This window comes from Haliaeetus leucocephalus, unplaced genomic scaffold (genome assembly GCF_000737465.1).
Source record: "Haliaeetus leucocephalus isolate CR32 unplaced genomic scaffold, Haliaeetus_leucocephalus-4.0 Scaffold140, whole genome shotgun sequence".
NCBI lineage: Eukaryota > Metazoa > Chordata > Aves > Accipitriformes > Accipitridae > Haliaeetus > Haliaeetus leucocephalus.
In genome coordinates, this window is record NW_010972576.1 from 10,405,337 (window position 1) to 10,419,017 (window position 13,681).

Sequence of the window (13,681 nt, forward strand, 5' to 3'; positions counted from 1 at the left end):
TGTGTTTTAAACATATTTAAGTTTCTGAAAGAAAAACATTTGGTTGCTTTGCAAACCTACACCAGATTGCGTGGTCTTTGTGTTTTATACTTAGAGTTTTGATGCTGAAAACAGTTGCTAAAAATAAAATAGAAAATTTTGGGCAGCCAGTCCAGCATATTCCTCAGGGGAGCAGAGGAAGCTGTGAGTCTATAAAGGAAGCAAATGTGAAGGACAATGTGCGTTATTCATTGCACATGTGTTCATCGTATTCAAAGCTAATTTCACTTTCATGTAAAACGGCAGATACAAACGCCAAGAGACGAGGCCCCGCTACAGCATCGGGCTGGAGCAGGATGAGACCTACATTCCCCCTGGAGAGTCCCTGAAGGATTTGATCGAGCAGTCCCAGAGCTCAGGGAGCGGCTCCGGGCTCCCTCTCCTGGTAAGGAAGCGATATTATTTTAATGCAAGTTTAAAAGGCAAAAATGAGTAGAGGGAGAAGTCTAAATGAGGCACAAGAAATTACATTTCTGTGTCCTCAGTTGTTTTAGGTTTTTTTCCTCTCCCAGAAATGACAAGGATTTAAGCTGGAGAACAACTGCTTTAGAAGCAGGAGACTTTTTTTCATGGAGATTAAGTGAAAAAAGCCTAGGGTTTTTTTTACCTCAGCTCTTTTCTTAGTTTAGGTACCATAGGGTAAGTACAGGCTAATAGAGCTCACAGAAATTCATCAGGATTTACCCCAGTGTACAGGACAGCATCTGGCCCACTGATCTTATTTTATTGCTTTTTATGTGCAATACACAATAGCATTTCAAACACTGACACATCGTCTTTATGTAAAGGGAACTGTAATTCATCAAACCTGGAACCTTTTTATGTGTAGACTTCACTTTGCATTCAGAAGTCAAGAGCGAATTATTTTTCCTTGTAGTGTGGCAATCTCAAAGGCTAAAGGCACAGAGATAGAGTTTGCGATTATTTCTGAACTGACTCCAGGATGACTGAGCCCCCTGAGCTCACCTGCTGAAAAGGCAGAAGTTTTACCTTCTGTGGCAAAACAGTTCTGTTCACCAGGGGTTTTTGTTTCTGGGAGTCATCGTTGCTTTTTAGCACTGAAAAAAAAAAAGCCAGGTTACTTATTTAAAACACTGCCTCTGACAAAATGAATTCGATTTCATTTTCATTTTTCAGAGATGGTATGTCCCTCCTGTCTCCCAAACCTATTTGTCTGTAGTGATCCTATTACTGTAGATGTTGTCCAGTTTCCAAGTACTGCGTACTATCTATCTGGTTTTTGCTCACACATCTTTTTTCTACACCCTAAAGAAGAAATAAAATGGGAAACTTTATAATTTCTTAAAATGAAGCAACAGGCTGAGTGGTTGGTGAAAATCTGACTAAACTCAGTTTGTTCTCACAGGAGTAAATACTTAGAGTCCCATTTAAATAAAGACCTGACTTTTTAAAAAATCCAGTGTTCTGACAATTAACAAAGCTATTGAGAAAAAAAGCCAAGCTGCCAAGTGGGTGCTGTGACTAGTACTGAGCATGGAAAACCCACGGTTATTTTTCTCTGTTGGGAGAAACTCCATCATTTAAGTCTAGGCTTTAAGAAAGCTCTGTCATATCCCATACCAGTGTCCCTCTAGAAGCCATGAAAGGGGAGGGCCCATGCTTACAATTTAGGACCATTCCTAATGAGTGCTTTCACTTGATTTAGTTGTGAGGGGTTCTTGCTTTTTTTGCATATTTTTGCATAACACCTGCCACATCAGGGTCTTGGTCTGTGCTTGGTGCTCCTACCTGTTACAGTGACAGAAATAATAATTTAAAGCAAACACAAGGAACTTGGTGGTTGTTCTCTGAGAGGATGTGTTTCCAGCAGCCCACGTGGGTAGCAGGTGCCCTGGGGCATCTCGTAGCAGTGCATGGCTCAATACTTCATTCCAGGATGCCCTTGAGACAAAAAAGCTGGAGCAATGCTGGTTGTGACTGCTTGTGCTTTATGCCTTCCTCTGTCCCAGTGAGCTAGTTGAAGATGGGATCTGTGGTCTTACTGATGTCCCCAGGTCTACTCTTGCGGTGGACAGAAAAACTAACTTCTGCTAATTAACTGCTGTAATGGCCGAGGTGGCATCCCAGCTGGGTTGTTGCCCAGTAACTCCCAGAGCTGTGCCGGTGCTCCGTGAAGCAGAAACCATCCTATCTTCTGCCAGTCCTCCTCTCTCAAGCCTGGAGACTTTGCAGCCACTGGACCAAGTGTTATTCCTGAAGGCACTCTTTCCCCTCTCTCTTTGCCTATGAAAATGCGTATGTTTTTCTCCCAGACTTTCCCTTTAAGTAGTGATTTTCTGTGGAAGAGAAGAAAAACGAGAGCTATAATGAATCTTGCACTTGGTAATAGATGTTTGCTGCATTACCCAGACAGCTACAGCTGCTACAGGCTCACTAGAAATGCACAGATTAATACCTCTGGGCCCATGCCTGAGACAAGTATATAGAAAGCGCCTAGCAATAATGCTCTAAACTTTATTGAGGAAGAGTTTGTTTTTAACTGTATTATTTCTTATGCAAAGACCAAAATATCCAGAGTTATTATTTCAGGAAAGTAAGCTGCAAATTTATTACAAAATGTCACTTTATGCTAAACAGTAATGTTTTCCTTCTGTGCAGAACATTTATTTTAATGGGTACAAATATTATACCAAAACCAAGCATTAACCGAGATTTTATCGATACTTTGACATTCAGCAAGCGTTCTTTCTCCTGACCTGTTCGTACCTCTGACAGAAGAGTTTGCTGCAGGTCAAATGCTGCCAGTCAAATTTTAAACCAAGAAAAAAATAAAGTGAGTTGTAAATAAAAGCTTTGAGCCAACAAACTGGGGTGCACAATCAAGTCTGTGCAAGCAAGGGGATCCCCGTTGGCCCTGACAAAGCAAGAAGTGTAGGCAAAGCTGTTGGCCCTGTGAATCCACATACAAAATCGGGGAAGGAGATTGGATGCTGGGGACGCTTATTTCAGTGGTCTGTATGAAGAGTTTGCTGAATTACAGTTTGGTCTCTACCTTTTCACGTATTTTTTTCCTAATTCCTCTTCCAATGAATTTCGCTTTTCAAGGGACTGCATCCCAGCCATAAGTATGGAGTTCTCTGTTCAAAATATTGAAGTTACAAAAGGTTGGTTTGTCTGAATTTTAACCTGCAGTAGCTGAACACATTTAGCTGAACATCAGAAAAACAGAATACAGAAAGTAGAAACGGTTGGTAACTGGATTGATTCCAGTCAGGAAGAGGAAACAAAGGGCCACGTAACCTTACCTGGCTGCTCACAGAGCTCAAGCAGCAAAATACACAGGTTTGAAACGAAATTAAAAAAACCCAACCCCACACAGTGTAAATAATTCACATGAACACATCATTCAGCATGCTTATGAAATCAGTTCATCCAACAATTTTGATTAACTGATTTGTTTTGGAAATTGTAATCAGTTTATGATTCAAGAAAGGGCTAAATTCCTTAAAATAAAATAAATTGTTCATAGGAAATCGTTTGACCAGTTCTAGCAAGAGGAAACCAGGTTAAGGCCCTTCACATAGTATTCTGCCGCCTGAAAACGCATAACAGAAATGTGTTTTTCATTTTCTTAATGTAATTTAATAAGGAACTTTTCATCATTAAGTATTGTAATTCCATGTACTTTATGATGCCATTACATATATTTACACAAATTAAGTTATTTGATATAACTGCATTATTGTTCAGGATGCATTTTTAAAATGGGCAAAATAGAAAGCAACAATGCTAAAATGACATTACAAAATGTTACAGCAAAATACCAATGTAATATAACTATTGTTCAATCACTACATGAGAGTATAAAAGAAAATAAATCAATTTTAAAAATTAAGGCTAATCTCTGTTCTTGGCTTTCACTGATGTTAAAAAATAACAGCACTGAAGCCACCTTCTTGGAAGTCTAATAATACATTGCAGGGCTGAAAAAATGGAATTCTGTTTAAATGACAGAAGAAGAAAGCTAGGACTTTTGAAATAGCTTTGCATAAATGCTACTGTATGTTTTTCTTTTTTGAATTGTTTAATATGAAAACCAGTAATTTATTTACAAAATAAATGGTAATAGACCTTACCTAATAGATTTTGAGTTTGTCTTTGGACATACGTTCATGCTGCAGCGGGATTGTGGCAGTCCTGCTCTGCATTACCAAACTGGTAGTTTACACTGGACCTCCCAAGGAGAACAAAGGAAGCAAATGATTTTAAAATCAAGTTTTAATAATTTCTGTCAGCCAAGACAGATTGTATTTGGGACTACATGAAATGCATATGATTTCATAGGTATTCAGGCAGTGCACTGCAATAAACTGCTTGAAATTTGTATATGGATGGTGGCAAAACCGAGAGACCTCGAGTTTGTGCTTGTCCAAGTTTTGCCAGTTCCTTGGGCCAGGTGAAAAACCCCTTGCATTGGAGGCTATAAAGTTATTTTCTTTCAAAGTCTTGTAAAATCCTACCAAACCAAAAATCATTAGCTGTGGATTGAACTGGCAATACTGAAGCACAAAAGGGTGACATTTTAATCTCCTGTTATACTAGGGTGAGGCTGAGTCGGCCATGAACACCAGTGGGTTGTGTTGCAGCATCTACTTGAGTTTTTATTTGTGAACTTTTAAAAATACATGATCTGCGGTAATGCTCAAATCCTATGAGAATATATTAGTCTCCATTTGTCCAAGATTTTTTGTAGTCATAAAAGCTTGTTAAATGTAGAATCAGTCCATCTGCTACATGGGGTCTGCCATCCTTATGAAGGGTATCTCTGCAATGCTGCTGAGTACATTGAACTTCTGCTACAGCTGCACAAATGGTTTGACTTTAGCATCAGTTCGCAGTATAGCCACTGGCGAAGCTGGTATGGACACTAGAAAAGGCAGATTTAAAGCTGTGTTTCCATATCTTTGGAAAAAAAATTCTTACTTTTTATTGCTATGTGATGATGATTATCAAAATTAATGTAGGCACTTTCTAACACCAAATTTGTATTTTGAAATTATTAGGCATGGGATTTTCAAGGAAGGTGATAAGAAGCTGCTCTCAGTAATTCTGCTAGTTTTAGGGCGATGATATGCTTTTGGCTCTTGTGAGCCCTAACCTTGAGTCTCAACGGTGTTGAGTATGTAATGAACATCCCCGTTTTAATTGAAAATGTATTACCTGCCCTTTTGGAATTTGATTTGCATTGGGGTGGCCAGCAGTGTTTTCTGTCAAAGCTTTTCCAAAAATAACAAAAAAATTTCCACAAAATGGCAACCTCCCACAGGAAAATAAAAATTTCAAGGTTAGTAGTCAAATATTTCCTTCACACAGACTGATTTACTTTCTTGAGAGGCCACGGTGCGTTTTGGGAATGTATGAAAAGGCATCTTCGTAGTGGCAGGAATGGCCTCACTCACACTGCATCCTGGGGGAAACGGGGAGCATCCGCATTGTGGAGCTTTGCCGAAATCCACGTTGCAATGGTCGTGTATTCCCCTTTCCACCGGGCTTGCTGCGTGGGGAGGAGACACAGAAAGAGGGAGGTGAATGCAGAAGGTATCTGTGGAGCAAGTTGTAACCCCCCCATCTTGGCATTTCACAGGTTCAAAGGACCATCGCAAAACAGATTCAGATGGTAAAGCAGATTGGAAAAGGTCGCTATGGAGAAGTCTGGATGGGAAAGTGGCGTGGCGAAAAGGTAGCCGTGAAAGTGTTTTTTACCACGGAGGAGGCCAGCTGGTTCAGAGAAACAGAAATCTACCAGACTGTCCTGATGAGGCATGAAAATATTCTTGGTGAGTGACATTAAAGAGAATTATTTGATAGTGTACACGTTTCTTAAGTTTAGTAATTTTGTATTCGCTGTTGTCTGATGCCCTTTCCTATGTGCTTTGTTACCTGCTGTGCTCTGCAATTAGCCACCCAGCACTTTTCAAAAGAAAGATGTTTCAAGGATTACTGAAATATAAATAAAAGTTAAAAAATAGTGGGGTTTGGGGGCTGTTACTGCAAACACCACACGTCTGTTTCTGCCACCTGGATTTCCGTATCGGGCTTTCTGAAAATATGTTAAAGGCTAGAGGTGAGGCATAGTTCCATGAAAGTAAGATTAAAGAAATTAAATACGTTATTAAAATAAAACTATTGAAGTGGCTGACAGTCCAGAGTTCTGAGCAGTCTAAAAAAGCCAGAGAAGTATTAATTTGAAAATCTTCTTTTTCTTTGCAGGATTCATTGCTGCAGACATTAAAGGTACAGGATCTTGGACCCAGCTGTATCTCATCACCGACTACCATGAGAACGGCTCGCTTTATGATTATCTAAAATCTACTACCTTGGACACAAAAGCCATGTTAAAACTGGCTTACTCCTCCGTTAGTGGCTTGTGCCACCTGCACACTGAGATCTTCAGTACTCAGGGCAAACCCGCTATTGCCCACCGTGACCTAAAAAGTAAGAATATCCTGGTGAAAAAGAACGGCACCTGCTGTATAGCAGATTTGGGCTTGGCTGTTAAGTTTATCAGGTGAGTAGAAGTGAGGAGGGTGAGGAAAACTTGGTAAATCAGATGCAAACGCTGGTTTAGTTGTTGACTGAGCGAGCGTGCACATGTGAGTCAGCGCCAGCAGTGTATGTGCATACCTTTCAGGCTACCCTTATCTGTACGTGAGGTGGGACTGCCTGTGTGGATGAGAATGTCACGTAAACACATAATGCAGGTGTATAAATAGTCACTGTTTTATTATTGAGCACATTAGTAGCATTTGCATAAAAGTTTGGTTTTCATCACTTCTCCCCCTCAATAGCAATCTGAGTATTGCTGCCACATGCTAAAAGGACATAGCACTGACAGGTTGGAGTCATGTCAGTAAACTTGTCGATGAAGCTTTCAGGTTGTCTGATCGCAAGATAATTCACTCACAACTTATATAGAATAATTCTAATCATTTGCACAAGTTTCTAATTGGTATTTATTGAAAAGCACCCCATTTGGGCTGCCTTTTGTTTCATTTCCTACAAATCAAATTGCCAAAGTACAGATTTGATTTTTGAAATGGCTTTTAAATTTGATTTAAAAAAAAATGGTTGTGTGTTTAAACAACTTAGAGCAGACGAGTAGGACTTACTCACTCCTGGGATTTGTAAAGGAGTCATCACTGTCTGACAGCTCCATTCAAAAGGAGCTTGAGCTCTCGGCACTGGTCCTGCTGGTGGAGACATGAGTTAGGAAGTCTCTGATTTTTCTGTGCACAGAAATGTGGCCATAGACTGAAGGTTTCCTTTTCAGAGGTCAGCTTTGAAACCATGCACTCCCTGAAGTATCAAAAAAGATTTTAAGAATTCTGTACAAATCTTGAACTGAAATTATTCAGAGTGTAAGGAAAAGCAGTTTTTGTGTGCTCTTCTTGCCATTCACTTATCTACCAGGTTTCTTGGTGAGGCTTTTCCTTCATGAACCTGACCTTTGTTTAGGAGATGAGAAGGAATATTTTTACTTTGAGGAACAGCGGCCTAGAAAACAACAACTTGGAAATACACTATTTGCTGTAGAAGTTTTGGGGAAGAAATTCACCCTTTGCAGATATACCTTGCCTGACAAGTACAGAGGAGCACACTGCTTAGGAATGAACTGAGATGAACTAGGAACTACCAAGTGTTGCTATAAAAGAAGGTGAAATATGTATTTGTCACAGTCCAAATGGAATTTACATTACATACTCAGCTTGTTTTCATACTGAATCCTTCCTTAGACAGCATTTCTCAGGCAATGACCAGGAACAGAAAAAAGTAGTTGAAAGGGGTGTGCTCTGCTGAAGCTAATGAGTTTAGTAAAGTTCTCTGCATTTCTCATTTTATTTGAAATATTGGAAGACAGTGCAGGTCACTAGATTTATGTTACATTCTTGGAGGCATACAGAAATGCTACCAGCATATGTATGATTTAATGACTGTGTAGGTGACTGGTTGTACCTCAGGCTTGGCTTTTTTTGTCATTTTCGTAACTGTAGGTGAAGAAAATTGCTGTAGGTGAAAAAAATTACAGAAGTTGTATAATTATTCTGTAAGATTTTGTTGCATCCATCACATTTAAAATGTTTACATTTTGAAGGTGGGGAAAGGGAAACAGACCTTTCTAAACAAACCACAATATATGCCATATATTAAACTTTTAAAAACATTAAAACTGATACAGCTGAATTTGAGTTAATAAGAAAAAAAAAAAAAATCCAGTCACGTAATTAATAGGAATTTGCTTCCTGTTAGATATACATTGTCTCTTCTGGTCAATGTGTGAGGTGTGACACATTTGTTTAGATTTTTTTGCACATTTACATCTGTATGTTTACACATCTTGATGTGTAAAGGTTGGACAAACATAATGCATGCACAAAAAATAGTTATACTCATCTTCCTTGCAGATCTGATTTGCTGCAGCTAAGTGATACTGCCCCAGCTATTTAGTGTCCTCCATTAATTGCTAAGACTAAAGCATTAGGTAGTGGAGTATGTTAAGAAAACAGCATTTAATGAAGATTTGATTGTTATCGCCAGCATTAGAGCTCAGGCTAATGCTAATGAAATCTCGCAAATGTTACAGCATCCCTGTTGAGTCTTATCTCCATTGTGGTTCTGCATTTGAATGCTTAACATAGCCTCAGGCAGGTCAGTCTTTTAAGGAGGGTTGCCTTCACACTAAGAGGCTTTCCTTGTAAGAATTGTTCCATTAAGATTATGCATTACTTTTGACCTTGTTTGAGAATGGATGTGGTGTGAATTTAGTACTTCTCCCATTTAAATTGCTTTTCTTTTCAAGCCACTTTACTGCATGTTTGATGCCTTTTTTATTCTCCTTCTTTTTCTTTTAGTGATACAAATGAGGTAGACATACCTCCAAATACCCGTGTAGGAACAAAACGCTATATGCCTCCTGAGGTGCTGGATGAAAGCTTGAATAGAAATCACTTTCAGTCGTACATCATGGCTGATATGTACAGTTTTGGACTCATCCTTTGGGAGATAGCAAGGAGATGTGTTTCAGGAGGTAAAGAGCTGGGAGGTTGCTTTTAATTGTGTCAGTGAATCCCATTTATAACCCAAATCTTCCATTACATCCTTTTCTCTGGGTAATTGTTTTTACTGTAATAAACCAATGTGGATAAACCATACAGGTAACTCTCTTAATATCTGTTCTCTTGTTGAAACTTATTTTAGAGCATCAGCCAGTGCTATTTCAACAGCAAAGATTTAGACTGTATTTTAACAGCTCGTTTGAAGGCAGCAGATACCTGCACTGAAGAAGGAATATGGAACTCATTTGGGGGCCTTTTCCAATGGCAACACATTTTTGCTGGACTGGGGGTATTCAGCTATTTTAGCAGAAAGACAATAGTGATTTCTTCATTTTGATAGAGTTAAATGGGAGGAGGAGGTGAAACAATTTGGGGCTATGCTGTGCCACTATTTAAAAGAAATAATCTGTTTACAAGACAAGTAGAAAAAAAACAGAGGCAAGTGGCACTTATTACATCGTTGGCATACCAGTGATGTGCTTCATTTCCTTCTGATATCAGGCATTCAAGCATGAGGACAGCAAAGGTAAAGCAATGCAGCCAGCTGCAGGCTCGGGGCATAGATCCATCCTCATACACGTAGGCTATGTGTGCTTTCTGCATGTAGAGCTCAGTGCAGTGCAAAAAATGATGGGTGTTATTACCTCTATTTTGCCACTGAGGAAAGTTAAATGCAGAGAAATGACTTGGCAGCCATTACGTGCCAGATTGGTAGCAAGTAAGAGTACAGCATGTCTCTCTCGGGTCTACGCTACCTTCACCAGACTTTATGGGTCTTTAAAGCCTGCAGTATTGTGCTGAATGCTCGCTCCATGCTTACCCTAGAGGAGCTGAATTTCACTGATGAGCAATGTGATGCCTGTGTTTACAAATTGGTAAAGTGTATTGCAATGATGTGATGTAAAATTTGTAATATTGTTGTCATCGTTGCTGTGCTCAAGGAACGGTACCTTGCCATGTTCTGAAAAGGCACAGAAATGCTCTTTAATATATACCAGGTCCACTGATAAGAAGGAGACCTAATTCAAGGTTAATTCTTTGCCAAATTATTCTGATACAGGCCCTATGCTAATAGTTCTTTCTGTGATAACTTACTGGAGATTGCTGGACTGGACAGCAGTGGTAGAAACGGTCTCACCAGGCACGTAGCTATGCTTTCGGATTAAGATACCCAACCAGTCTTTACACAGCAATGGTTGCATTGGAACTTGACTGTGGAATAAACTTCTAGGGCAGGAATGTCCTTTTAAGAAGTACATATAATTGTTGAACAGTATGGTCAATCTGTTATAAAATGAGAGGGGAAGAGGGTAGTGGAAGGTGTCTTCTGCAAGTGATGGGCAACTAATTGCTTCTTTCAGGAATAGTTGAAGAATACCAGCTTCCGTACCATGACCTTGTGCCCAGCGACCCCTCGTATGAGGACATGCGGGAGATTGTGTGCATCAAGAGACTACGCCCTTCATTTCCCAACAGATGGAGCAGTGATGAGGTATTATCCCTCTTAAAATGCAGCCTGTGTTTTTAATCAGAGTGAGTGAGTGAGATTGACCCAGTTCTGCATCATTTTGAGCAAAGAGGAGCTTTACCACTGGCGCTCGCTCACACCAGTCACAGTGTAACAGGGCTTGGGAAGGAGCACGACCTTCTCGGATATCCCCACTGAAGGTTTCAGAACCCCAGAGACCATAGCCTACGATATTTGCAAGCGGGTTCCTTGTATGCTGTCTACTAGATCCCACAGTGATACCAGGCTGTGCTCAGACCTTCTTAGTCTCTCTGTTTTCCTCTTGCACTCATTTTGCTTTCCACTCCCAGCATTAATAGCATTAAATCAGTGGCTAGCCAAAAATTTTGAAACAGAGATTATTTTGTAGCGTATAATGCAGCGGCAGCATACTTGGTGTACTGGCAGCTGCTTCAGCATGATGTGTGGGCTGTAATTCCAACCTTTTCTTTTTTTTTTTTTTTTAAAGAAGGAAGTATCTCCTATCTCTTTGAAATGAAATAAGCATACAGCTCTTTTGTGATCACGGGTGTGCAGGCTTGGAAACACGATTTTACTATGATTTTATGCTAATATGAGCACAAGATACTAAGTTGCACACTTACGGTATTGATATGCAATAGCACTGACCACAGCAGCTGGTCTGCCCCGAGGAGCACCGATCGTTCACCCCTTTACATCTTACAGAAAACGGTGCTCATGTACCTCTCTGCATTTTAGCAAACAGGGCTACAGGTATGGCTTTTCAGAGGAGACGTAGGATCCAGAAAATGCTTTCCAGAATAAAACAAGGAGGTGAGAGGGCTGGGGGAGAATCTGAACTCTCTCTGCTGAGCATCTGTAACAAAGCAAAGTTGTGTTCGTGGGATCAGAGTCAAACACTTGAGGTACCGCAGGCAAACCTGCCGACTGCTCTCGAGATGCTATGGAGGAAGGGTCATTAATCATGTTAATTGGTACAGTTTAATGCTGTAAAGTTTTCTACTATCGGAGAAGACAGCTGCCATTTGGGAATAGCAGTGTGTAGATGAATATTCTGCAGGTAGATGAAAGATTTAGGTGGCATGAGATGTAGGCAATTTGGGAATGTAAGGGAATAATAAAACAACCTCTCAGGGAAGCTCGAGGACTTGTGCAACAGCCAGTGTGGGAAGATCTAACTGAGACTTACCTGCCTCATCCCCTCCCTAGCCAAATCCCTCTGAGACTTCAGACCGGGAGTGGAAATACTGGAGGAAGCACTGTTAGTATTGATCCTGGGAAGGGCTTTTGTGTGGTGGCACGCAGTGTGTGTTTGGTCTGCTACCACACGTATCGAGGATCAGGGGGGGCTTGTTGAAATAACTGTTCTTGATTAATTGGTTAGCGTCATCAGTAATCCCACTTCAGACATTCTATCAATGAGAGGCAAACTTGTTAGGGCATAAAACCATGTGTATCACCAAAACGTGTTTATAAAAATTGGCATTAATCTGAAATGTATTAGGCTGGTCTAACCTCGCAGCTAACTGCTGGTGGTGTTTACGCTTAATGCCTTTGAGAGTCTGCACTGCTTCTGGACCAGGAGCCTCATGAAAACAGAAGGCAAGTTGGGTGAGATGGGAAACTTCTCTTTTCCTGTTGTGGCAAGCAAATCTTCAGGCAGCATAAATCCGCAGGCTGACGGGGCCGTCACCCAGCTGTGGTGGCTTATGTGGTGCTTCATGTTTGGAAGAAGGTGGTAGACATGGAGCAGGATGTATGCTCCTTTTCCAGGATGTCAAAGGCAATGCTGAGATGCTGGCCGCAAGAGAGTTGTTGCTGGGAGCTGGAGGAGGGTCTGACTATGTTTTGGAAGTGAGCAGGGGATGGAGCGGGACAGGGCAGAGCTGAGCCAGGGGCTCGCAGGCGGCTTTCCAGGGAGGGCGGCTGGGCAGGAGCTGTGGGTGCGTGCTGACCCTGGGCTTTACCCCGGGGGCCAGTCACTGGCTGAGGAAAACGAATTCCACTGAATTTGTACAGCCAAGGGCTCGCTGTACAGAGTCACGCTTGTACCGGTCAGGCTGCGTGGATTTGGGGAAGGGGAAAGAAGAAAAGCGCTTTTGTTGAGCGTACAGCCAAGTCTAGACTATAACTTGTCATAAATTATAAGAGTAATTGCCGTGTTTGAAGAACTCTCCTTAATATACAGAAAACAAAAGCTCTTGAAAAGTGATACCAGCCAGCACGTTGTCTTTTTTTTGGCTGCCCTTAGAAAAGACCTTTTCCCTTCAGTTTTTCGGCATTGCCACCAACTGCAGTCTCCTCTTCCACTGACCCAGGTGGGACTTTCTCTCCTGTTTCTCTTCGCAGTGCTTACGGCAGATGGGGAAGCTGATGATGGAGTGCTGGGCTCACAATCCTGCCTCCCGGCTCACAGCCCTGCGGGTCAAGAAAACACTTGCCAAAATGTCAGAGTCTCAGGACATTAAACTCTGACTCGGCCAGAGGCAGTTCTTGTGAAGGCCCATGGAAACGGACTTTCTCGTGCAGGCAGAAGTCCTGAAGAGGTATCAAAAGTCTTCGCTAATAAGTATCTTGAATGCAGTCATGCTTAAGAGCAGCTGTAGGTTCGTTTAACAGCTTTTGAGGAGACTATCCTTTGCAAAAATCAGCTGAATTTTGACATACAAGATTGAAAGAGGCTTGTCTGCCCTTGTTTACACGGGGAAATACAGTTTTAGTAACTGGTTTAAGATTATGCATGTTGCTTTCCATGAAAGCCACTTATTATTTTATTATTATTATTATTGTTATTATTATATTTTGACTGTTTAAAAAGATACTGCTTTAAATTTTATGAAAATAAAACTTTTGGTTAGAAGTAAAAAAGATGTATATTGTTACATTGAAAAAAAAATAATTGGAGGAAACTGTGCTGAAAAGTGAAAGCAAAGCGACTTTTTCATTTATAAAGAGGCTATTGCACTCCAGCATTTAAAAAAAGGACAGTGGGTCTGTGCAGCTCAGAGGAGCTGTAATGAAAACCGTCTTGAAAGCTGTCTACCTGCGGAGATGACTTGCCGTAGCCTTGCGCGTGCAA

General features: G+C 40.9%; 1 protein-coding gene across 1 annotated transcript in view; it reads left to right on the forward strand.

Annotated features, from left to right (window-relative positions):
- The window catches only part of BMPR1B (bone morphogenetic protein receptor, type IB), a 31,023-nt gene extending 17,559 nt beyond the window's left edge, over positions 1–13,464 (forward strand). The window contains exons 5-10 of the mRNA XM_010586170.1: positions 286–424; positions 5,645–5,837; positions 6,271–6,568; positions 8,910–9,085; positions 10,475–10,605; positions 12,952–13,464. Coding sequence (XP_010584472.1) covers positions 286–424; positions 5,645–5,837; positions 6,271–6,568; positions 8,910–9,085; positions 10,475–10,605; positions 12,952–13,077 — 1,063 coding nt within the window. The 3' untranslated portion in view covers positions 13,078–13,464. The remainder of the gene's footprint in view (positions 1–285; positions 425–5,644; positions 5,838–6,270; positions 6,569–8,909; positions 9,086–10,474; positions 10,606–12,951) is intronic.
- Positions 13,465–13,681: the final 217 nt, after the last annotated feature.